Source organism: Thunnus maccoyii, chromosome 16 (assembly GCF_910596095.1).
Source record: "Thunnus maccoyii chromosome 16, fThuMac1.1, whole genome shotgun sequence".
NCBI lineage: Eukaryota > Metazoa > Chordata > Actinopteri > Scombriformes > Scombridae > Thunnus > Thunnus maccoyii.
In genome coordinates this window covers 22,119,917-22,130,199 of record NC_056548.1, presented here as the reverse complement: position 1 = coordinate 22,130,199, position 10,283 = coordinate 22,119,917, and the positions used below count along the sequence as shown (strand labels likewise).

Below are 10,283 nucleotides of genomic sequence, written 5' to 3'. Positions count from 1 at the left end.
TGAAGTTTATATATTGTTTCACTGAAAAGGAGCTGTTCAGAATACTTTATTTACTATGGAGAAACCTTATAAAGTTTGTTATTACTATTGCTGGCAGCCTTTTGTTGAAAGCACTGGAGTGTGCCGATAATGGAGGTAATCATTTCAAAAGTCGAGTGCAAGTTACCACACATCAGAGAGAGAATTATTTTCTGATATTTTCAATTCAATTTCAATTTTTATTTTGAACATGTTAATATATATATATATATATATATATATATATATATATATATATATATATATATATATATACATAAGCAAGAAGCAACGAAATAAAAAATATATAAACAAGAAAACAAAACATCTGCAAACTTTTTTCCTTTGCTTTAACAATGAACTTCATGATTAATTTGAAAACTCAACTATCCGCCACCAGTGTCCATGATATCCACAAAAACAAAACATTCAGACAAACAAAAAATAACAAACAAACCAGTCAGAATAATTACAAACCAAACAAACAACACAAGAACAAAACAATCCCATATCTGTTTTTAAATTTGATTAGTGTTCCACATGTTCAAATTCACTGCAGTTGGTCCATACATTAACTCCGTTGATTGTGACATAATGATATTTTGCATTTTTCCTTACTAAATGCTTTTTGAACATACAAATTCCTTTCAGGTCATGTTTACTTTCTCTCACTTGAAACAATCCTTGGATACTGTTAGGTAATTGCTGATTTTTTACTCTGTACATGATTTGGGCAGTTTTGAAGTCAACCAGATCTTTAAACAACAAAGAATCTTTGTTTACAATTCTTATGGCTCTTTTATGAAGGATGAAGATTGGATTAGTGTGTGTTTTATGTGTATTTCCCCACACAGTAAGTTATATATGGGAGTATAAAGGAACAGTATAAGGTGTATAACAAAGCTTGATTTAGAAGATCTTTGGCTTTTTATAGTATTATAATTGATTTTGATACTTTAACATTAATATAATTTATATGTAGCTTCCAGCATAATTTATTATCTATTATCACTCAAAGAAATTTAATTTCAGTCACTCTTTCCATTTCTACATCATTTATTATGAGTTTCTTATTGGAGTTATCTGAACAATTACCAAAGATTATAAATTTCATTTTACTTAAATTCAGTGTTAGTTTATTTGCATTAAAGCAACTCTTTAGCTTTTACAGTTCCTTTTCCACTGTATCCAAAAGTTGTTCCAAGTTGTCCCCACAACAAAGAAAATTTGTATCATCTGCAAATAGAATAGTTTTCAGTGTTTTGAACACGTCACATATATATTATATTCATAGATATGAAAATGAAGTTTGACATTTTGGGAAATACAGTCATATGCTCACTTGCTGAGAGTTACATGAGAAAAAATATATATATATGTGTGTGTGTGTGTGTGTGTGTGTGTATTTTTCTTTTTTTCTTTTTATCTTAGCTTGAAGGAAAGTGTTTTACCTCAGACATGGAAAGTTGCCAAAAGCATCCAGTATCGAAGAACTGTAGGATTACCTTCAGTGGAGTGAACAGCAGACCCATTAGTATTCTCCCTGTTCTTAGTAAACTTATGGAAAGACTAGTCTTTGATCAAATTTTGAATTACTTTTTCTGTAAATGGGCTTGATTCTTAGTTTCAGCATGCCTATAAAGAAGGACATTCACCCTGTACTGCCTTAACACATATCACTGATGATTGGCTGAGTCAAATTGATCATAAAAAAAGTTTTTGGTGCTGTCTTGCTTGACTTCAGTGCTGCTTTTGATGCTGCTTTTGATTGACCATGAACTATTACTGAAAAAACCTTCAGCATGTGGCTTCAGTGCAAGTGTTGTCAGCTGGATGAATAATCACTTGAATAACAGAATGCAGTGTGTTTACTTTAATAGTAGTTTTTCAGCTACAAGAAATTTAGAAATGTGGGGTTCCCCAAGGAAGTTGCCTGGGTCCTCTCCTCTTCTCAATGTTTACTAATGACCTACCCCTTGTTTTGAATAAGGCAGTTATGACGATGTACGCTGATGATTCAACATTATATATTGAATAAAGTGTTGAAGAGTGAGTTGTTTCTCTCCCTCTCAGTGAAGAGTACAGCTTTGGAACAAGCCCATGAAGCAAAACTTTTAGGTGTTACCTCAGATGAACAGCTTACCTGGTGTTGTCACATTGATAAGACCGTAGCTAAAATGGGAAGGGCAGTGTCTGTCATTAGGAGATGTGCTTATTTCCTGACTGATCACTCTATTAGACAGGTTATATAAATGCTGGTTTTGTGTCATTTTGACTCTGTTCGGTATTTTGGTCAAGAGCAACAAAAGGAGATTTGCACAAACTTCAACTTTTGCAGAAGAAAGCTGCATGTCTAGCTCTGCACTTTTCATCAGGGCGAGTGTTGTCGAAGATTTCATATAATAATGACAGACACGGTCATACTACCAGACAAGTAACACAAGGTCATGTAGTAGTTCCTTCACCTAGAACTGTACAGAGCTATCACTCAATGGAATATGCTACCATATTCCTTTAAAAAGCAAGTAGTAAAGCTTGTTTCAAAAAGCAGCTAAAAAAGTTGATTCTTTCAAGAGAAGTAATGTGATCTTTCTTGTTTGTTTAATTATGAACGTGAACTGTTGTCTGATGTATGATGTGTAAGTGCTTTTCTTCCAACTCGTAAAAACAGAGTTTTGTTTTGTTTTATTGTATTTCGTTTTTTCTGTTTATTGGTAGTATAATTATCACTGTTGCTGTGATTTTATTTTGAAGTTGGGATGGTCTGTGTGGGTATGGGGTGATTTTGGGGAGTGCTGGGTGTGTGGGGGGGGGGAATCTGGGTTTTGGGTGAGAGGTAGAGTATGTGGGATTGTTCATGTATGATGTGTTTTGGTGTTATGTGTTTTTATGTGGACCCCAGCAAGATTAGTTGCTATCCTGGTAGCAACTAATTCGGATCCAATAAACTAAACAAGCTTTACAAATACTCTTCAAACCTTGTGCGAACACTCAGTAACCATGGGTTCCTCTAAGCAGCTGTGTGAGACTCTGAAAATGAAAGTTATTGGTGCAAAATGTAATTAAGAGATGGCAGTTTAGGGCAACTGTGGAGATCAAGATGAGATCTGGAAGATCAAGAAAACTCACCGTGAGAAATGCTCATATGCTGGTCAGAAAGGCAAATCAAAACTCCCATTTGACTGCAAAAAAACTGTAGGAAGATTTAGCAGACTCAGGAGTGTTGGTGCACCGTTCCAATGATCCTAAACATACCTCGAAATCCACCGTGGACTACCTCAAGAGACACAAGCTGAAGGTTTTGGAATGGCCCCCACAGTCAGCTGACTTAAATATAATTGAAAATCTGTGGGCAGATCTTAAAAGAGCTATGCATGCAAGACAGCCCAAGAATATTGCAGAACTAGAAGCTTTTTGTAAGGAAGAATGGGAGAAAATCACAAATACAAGAATTGAAAGACTTTTAGCTGCCTACAAGAAGCCTTTGCAAGCTGTGACATCTTCCAGAGGTGGTGTTACTAAGTACTGACTATGTAGGGTGCCCAAACCTTTGCACATGCCACAATGATGTTTTTATTTTATTTCCGTTTATGACATAAAAAGTAACTATGCATTGTTTGCTGAAAATATTGTGTCTTATGTTCCATATCCTAGAAAGACCGTGTTTACATTTTTCAACTAAAAAATCACCAAAATATGTTATTTGTCAAGGGGTGCTCAAACTTTTGTATACAACTGTAACTGCTACAGCTACAGGTTTCAGCTGCAACAGACCAGCTGTGTGGTTAAATATTGTTCCAGAGAGAGTTGCCAAACAAATTTCACGCCAAATGTCACTCCTTGATGAAGAATGCTTTGAAGGTTATATAAGCTACCTCTGAATAGAGGACAATGTATGAACATCATGGACATTTTTCCTCATTTCAGCACCAACACTGCTCTGTAATAAACAAAGAGAGCAACTGAAATGGTTTCTGTCCTACAGATAACCGATACCCCCGCCAGTGTGGATAAGGCACTGACAGACGGCTGTCCTCTACCTCTGACCTAGGTATCGAACACAGTTCCCAAAATCTACACTCGCCAGGTTTTTATAGGGCAGCCTCAGAGCCCTAGCCCTAACAGTTTAGCCAATTAGACTCCTAATTATAAACCCTCAACCCAATATTGTATTGAAATCCTACCTCTAACACATGCACAACTGTATGTTAGTATTTGTCACTAAACCTGAACCATTATTACACAATCATTTAATACACAACTTTAATTTTTTTCTTTTTTTCTTTTCTTACCTTAAAGGAAAACCAGAGAACCTCAGGGATGAGCATGAGTCAGGAACTTTGGTTGGTGTGTATAAAAATACAAACCAGTTTTATTTGGTTTTACAAAGCAAGCTATCTAAAACTACAAAAATAGTAAAATACAAAAAAAAAAAAATTAAAGAGAGGGATCTCTCACAAGGGAAAAGCCTTGTCCTCTTCTCCCAAAGAATTCAGGAACCCCCCTTTCTCTGGGCTTTTGCTATCACTTCAACATCCTCTTCCTTGCATTACCACATATTGTCTATCTACAAAACATCTAACAATGACTTAACGCAAAATAGGGGGCTTTTCTTTATCTGTCACGTACAACAGAGTACATGGAACTTTTGAACTTCTTCTTATTCAAATTTTGAGAGTGTTATCAAACGATTTTTGCAAGATGCATGAACACAGCTCCTGTATTGCCTCAGAATTTCAGGTGGTTGCCTAAGTGTTGTGATGTTTGTATGTATTTGTATAAACTAGGGATGTGCAGGGATCCCAGTAGCACCGACAATATCATTAATTATTTCAGTCTTCCAACAGGGGGACAGAATCGTTAAGGATCCAACAGTAAGTTTACCAGTGAAATCATTTGTAACCTAACAGTAGTCTGCAGGATGACCCCTGAAGTCCATCAGAGCTGCCTAGACATGTTTATTTTATAAGTTAACATTTTTTGCAAAAAATGTTAGTCTCAGAAGCTAATTTAAAGTCTAATGTGTTTTGGTGGTGGTTTCCAAAATGTTTTACAAAGAAAATGTTTCACCTTGAAAACAGTGTATTTGCATGATTTATAGTCATCATTTGTAATGGTTGCTGCTTGTTTGTGCAGAGCTCCACATCTGTTCTGAAACAAACAATTTGACCATCAGCAACTGATAACATGCCTGCAATTGTGTGTTTTTACAGTTACTGATAACTAGTGAGTCCCTGCCCATCTGAATGTTTGCGTAACTGCTTTTTATTGCAACAGTATTTAAACCTCAATCTGAGTTCTCTCCTCCTCACTCTCAAGTCTTGCAGCTTATTCTCTCTCAACTCCTCTCTCGTTTTTGCAGCAAAAATGGCCACAGCTGGTAAGGTAGGTATAATGCAATATGTGAGTATTCATATTTACAACTGTGATGTTTTTGTTTTTTTTTAAATAAATAAATATATAATATATAAAAATAAAATATCACATGTTCTGTTTGGACTTGTAGTTTGAGACTATCTAGACTGTTTTGCATAACTGCTGATATTGGCAAGGATGAGAGGATAGTAGGCCAAAAAAGACAATGGTGGAAGTCCAGAAATCTTCTGTAGTTCCACAGTGAAATAAATTTTTAAAAAAGGGTTTTTTAAATGTCCAAGGAAAAACCATTTGATTCATCAAATCTGAGGACAACAGATTTACTCAGTGGTTCACTCGGAGGTGCAAAGTTCTCTTTCATTAAATTATATTGTTTCAATAAAACTCATGTTTGCCAAATGGCTCATGTGTGGACTTCAAACATTTGCTTCTTAATGAATGTTTGCGTTTTTCCAGGAGCATCTGACATTGAGGCTTTGAGACCACTGTACTCTATAGTTAAAATGTAGCTTAAAAAATGTGCAGTGAATGTACGAAATTCAATACTTTAATGTTTGCTTTGACGAAAATTTGCACAGTGGCATGTATGTCAATTTCACGCCTCTAGATGAGTACTTCTCTTGAAATTATAACACAGAGGATATAAACATTATGTTATGGTTCTGGCTTATGTGGCATGTTGCCTTTTATTGCTTTACCCACCTCCTTGTTTGTTCAGATCAGTGTGACATGCAGAAGAATTGAGTACATAAAGAGTTCAACAAGTGTTTTCAGAGTTTTTCTTTTTCCTTGGTATTATGGCCAATACAAAGAGATGCTTGATATCTCTCAACCTGTGCCAGGTTGATGTACGTCAATGCACTTGAAATTACACTTGCCACTTGAGTGGGTGCTTGAAGGGTTTCGATGAACTGTCATAGTACCTCTACCTCTAAGCTCATCCTAGTATAGGTTAACTGTGTCCTTCCTGAAATCTCGTGCTGGGGAATTTCATGTGGTTTGTCTGCCTTCTAGGTCATCAAGTGCAAGGCAGCAGTGGCCTGGGAGCCCAACAAGCCTTTGGTGATTGAGGATATTGAGGTAGCCCCACCCCAGGCCAACGAGGTCCGCATCAAGGTGAGAGATGTCCACTGTCAAGACACACCCACTTACATACACATACTGCCTTATACTGATCCCGTGAATAAGAATTAGTGAATGAATGTAATTTTTAGCAGTGAGAGGTCACTGCAAATTTTTAGATCTTCACTACCCAGAAATTCTATATAGAGATATCATCAAACTAAATATCATCTGATGTGTGGTTGAGGTGGTGAACAGGTTCCAGATATATCCTCAGAACATGAATTAGTCTGTCTTGCTTAATACAGCTCTGAGGCTACATTAACTGATATTTTTGACATTAACATTAAATCATATGTTTCAATGTAACGTAAAAGGGTCACTAATACTATCGAACCCACTGAGAGTGAACACCTAATTCTGCCGTTCTATGCAGATTTTGGTTTCTTTTACTTCATTCTTTTGGATGTACAGTCTATGTGGGCAAGAGCCATATATAACCATATAAAAACCATATGAGTAGGTAAACAGTGAATGTACTGTGTGGCCAAAAGGCCAGTGAACATTGGGATAATATTCATTATGAAGCTAGACACGGGACTGTAATGGGATAATTGTGTTTCTGTGTCTGCCGGATGTGTAACAAGATAAGCTTACATTGTATTAAGGCTGCATTTGTTTGGTTGCTGTCCTCACTGTAGATCGTGGCGACCGGGGTTTGCCACACAGACCTCTACCACCTGTTTGAGGGTATGCATAAAAAGGGTTTCCCAGCAGTCCTTGGCCATGAGGGAGCCGGCATCGTAGAGAGTGTGGGGCCCGGAGTCACTGAATTTCAGCCAGGTCAGTTAAAGCTTACAACCTAAACAATTTAATTTGTGTAATTGCTTGTGTTTCTATCCCTGTGAGACCAAGGGTTATTTAACAAATCTGTCTCACATTAGATTTGTTTGTCATTTTGTATGATGGCCTAAAATTTATTTGACAGCCACTTGACAACATTTTTTTTGTCTTCAGGAGACAAGGTGATCCCTCTGTTTATCTCACAATGTAAAGAATGTCGCTTCTGTAAGAGTCCTAAGACCAACCAGTGTGAGAAAGGATGGTGAGCTCAGTCAACGTTCATCTCCAGTCATAATCTCTTCCTTCTCATCTTTTATTTCATTCATCCAGAATGTGTTCATGAGGTTATAGGCTCATTTGATGGTTTTTATACTATGGATTTTATCTACCATGTCTCTGACAGTGGAGCAACTTTACTGTAGGTGCTGTCAGACGACACCACAGGATAACATCGGTTTGAATCTTTGGATTTGCTTGTGTTCACAAATACTCGTTGCACAATGTACAAGATTATTCTCAGGTTGTATTTTTACCTCAATAAATTATCTTCTTCAGGGCTTCTGATCGTTATGATGTGATGGCAGCAGAAGAATCCAGGTTTACCTGTAAGGGCAAGAAGGTGCTGCAGTTCATGGGAACCAGCACCTTCTCTCAGTACACTGTGATTAACCAGATTGCTGTGGCGAAGATCGACCCTGCTGCTCCTCTGGACAAAGTCTGTCTCCTCGGCTGTGGGGTCTGCACAGGATTTGGAGCAGCAGTTAATACTGCTAAGGTGTATATGTTTGACTGTTGGAGATAGTCTAACATGTATTGTTAAAAGTTAATATCCACACTGAAGCAATATTACCAGATTAAGCATTTGAGACAGGTTTCACTGAAGGTTTTAACGGCTGTAATAAACTCCTCCCAAACCACTGTGTAATAATTTCTTAAGTCAGACATGTGAAATGGTATAGCACACTGACTGTGGCTACACAGTAAACTGGGAGAGCTAATGTATGTTACTCTATGGTGCAGTAAGGAAATTCAACCCAAAGTGCCATGTTGACCAGAGTCTTTGTCTCTGCAGGTGGAACCGGGCTCCACATGTGCTGTGTTTGGTCTGGGAGCTGTGGGTTTGGCTGCAGTAATGGGCTGCAAGGCTGCAGGAGCCAAGAGGATTATTGCTGTCGATATAAACCCAGAGAAGTTTGAGAAGGCCAAGGTGTTTGGCGCCTCTGAATTTGTGAACCCCAAGGATCACAGCAAACCCATTAGCCAAGTGCTGTCTGAGATGACCAATGGAGGAGTGGACTACTCCCTGGAGTGTGTCGGGAATGTGGGAGTCATGGTAAGGGAGACAGTGAGGTTTGCATAGAGATTTGATGTAATCTAGTATAAGAAGTTTAATTATATTGAGGATTCTTTCCCATGAAGAGGTGTTGTCTAACTATCAAAACTACAACTTTTATTCAGTTTCCTCAGCTGCTCTAGAGATTTGAAACCTTGTTCTTACGCACCCTCTGACTCAATTCTTTTTCTCCTCATCTAGCGCAGTGCATTGGAGTCCTGTATGAAAGCCTGGGGTGTCAGCGTATTGGTTGGCTGGACAGACGTAGCCGACATTACTGCCCGACCCATTCAGCTCATCGCTGGACGCACATGGAAGGGCTCCCTGTTTGGAGGTGAGGCTCCCATCAGTCAAATTTGAGAATCACCATTGACTGATTACAATGACTCACCCTCCTCCTGAAATTAAAAGGCTGTAGGCTTGATCTCTATAATCATTCAACCTGGAGTAAGATTTATATGAGCTCTTATGTTGAGATGTGTGTGTTCTCTGTGGCTCAGGCTTTAAGAGTAAGGATGGCGTGCCCGAGATGGTTAAAGCCTACCTGGACAAGAAGGTGAAGCTGGATGAGTTCATCACTCACAAGATGACCTTGGACCAGGTCAATGATGCCATTGAACTGATGAAGCACAGCAAATGGTAGATTTATATACTTTCTACACTATTTATGATTTACTCACTAGCTTCACAGATTAAGAGTTAATAAGAGCAAGTCTTCTGATTTCTTCTGGTTTTGTTTTTGCTCTACAGCATCCGGACAGTCCTGAGTGTTTCTCCACAATAAGACTATTGTGTTGCTCAAATGACCTCAAATGCACACAATAAAGAGATCTTTCAAATTATGCATAATATATATGCTTGACCTTGGACACTCAACAGTATTGAGTGGATGATGTGCAGATTTTGATTTTGAGAATAATCTGCAGTTTTCATTCAAACAAAAGATAAACATAATAAAGTGTGTAATGAGCAAAATAAATGGTCCAAACAGATGAAATGGGTGGCTTCCTTTTTTTCTGTTCTGGTTTTGCTGTTTTGCATGTCATAGACAAAGCATTTGTGTGTCTACAAAATTGTCTGTCATGTTACTGAATTTTACTGTATTGTGTTTAAAGTGACAAAAAGGGTTCTTGTTAGTCAATCAGTTTTAGCACATATTTACTAGGGGTGTGCCCGAATACAAATAAATTATTCGGCAAAGCACAAATAGTGGGTTTTTCACGAATATTTGTTTCATACAAATATCTTTTAAATTATTTGTTTTTGGGAAGAAAAAAACAAAACATGTCAAATACCAGCGAGCAGGTCAGTTATAGTCACTATCTACTATCTCTCTCCTCTGCTCCGCTGTTACGTCTATCGGCAGGTCTCAATGAGGGGAGTCACATCCACCTGCTACATGATGCATATTTCTTAATTTAGACATCACTTTAATTTTCATCTTTAATTTTCTAAAATTATAAGCGTAATAAAAACAAAAACCTTTTTAAGGATTTTTAAGCCTCTTTCCACTTTTATTCAAATACAAATACAAATACAAATACAAATAATTTTGCTGCCTCAACAAATACAGATACAAATACAAATACTTCGCCCTCTGCACATCTCTAATATTTACACAGACCAGCCGAATTATATCAGTATTTGTTCA

The 10,283-nt window shown here is 37.5% G+C and overlaps 1 protein-coding gene across 2 annotated transcripts; it reads left to right on the top strand.

Annotated features, from left to right (window-relative positions):
• The first annotated feature begins 4,887 nt into the window (after positions 1-4,887).
• On the top strand, positions 4,888-9,608 carry LOC121881540 (alcohol dehydrogenase 1). Of its 2 annotated transcripts, XM_042389388.1 has the most exons (10): positions 4,888-4,892; positions 5,381-5,403; positions 6,409-6,510; positions 7,158-7,299; positions 7,474-7,561; positions 7,855-8,074; positions 8,372-8,632; positions 8,834-8,966; positions 9,133-9,271; positions 9,383-9,608. In XM_042389388.1, exons 2-10 carry the CDS (start codon positions 5,386-5,388, stop codon positions 9,414-9,416), a joined length of 1,137 nt encoding a protein of 378 aa, XP_042245322.1. In that variant the 5' UTR covers positions 4,888-4,892; positions 5,381-5,385; the 3' UTR covers positions 9,417-9,608. The 2 variants fall into 2 exon arrangements, with proteins under 2 accessions (XP_042245322.1, XP_042245321.1); XM_042389387.1 differs by lacking the exon at positions 4,888-4,892 and having other exon boundaries at positions 5,165-5,421.
• Positions 9,609-10,283: the final 675 nt, after the last annotated feature.

Coding starts and splice junctions, on each gene's coding strand:
- LOC121881540 (XM_042389387.1), top strand. CDS start 5,386: ATGGCCACAGCTGGTAAGGTAGGTATAATGCAATAT. Junction 6,511..7,157: donor CCAACGAGGTCCGCATCAAG/GTGAGAGATGTC, acceptor TCCTCACTGTAG/ATCGTGGCGACCGGGGTTTG. Junction 9,272..9,382: donor CTGATGAAGCACAGCAAATG/GTAGATTTATAT, acceptor TTTGCTCTACAG/CATCCGGACAGTCCTGAGTG.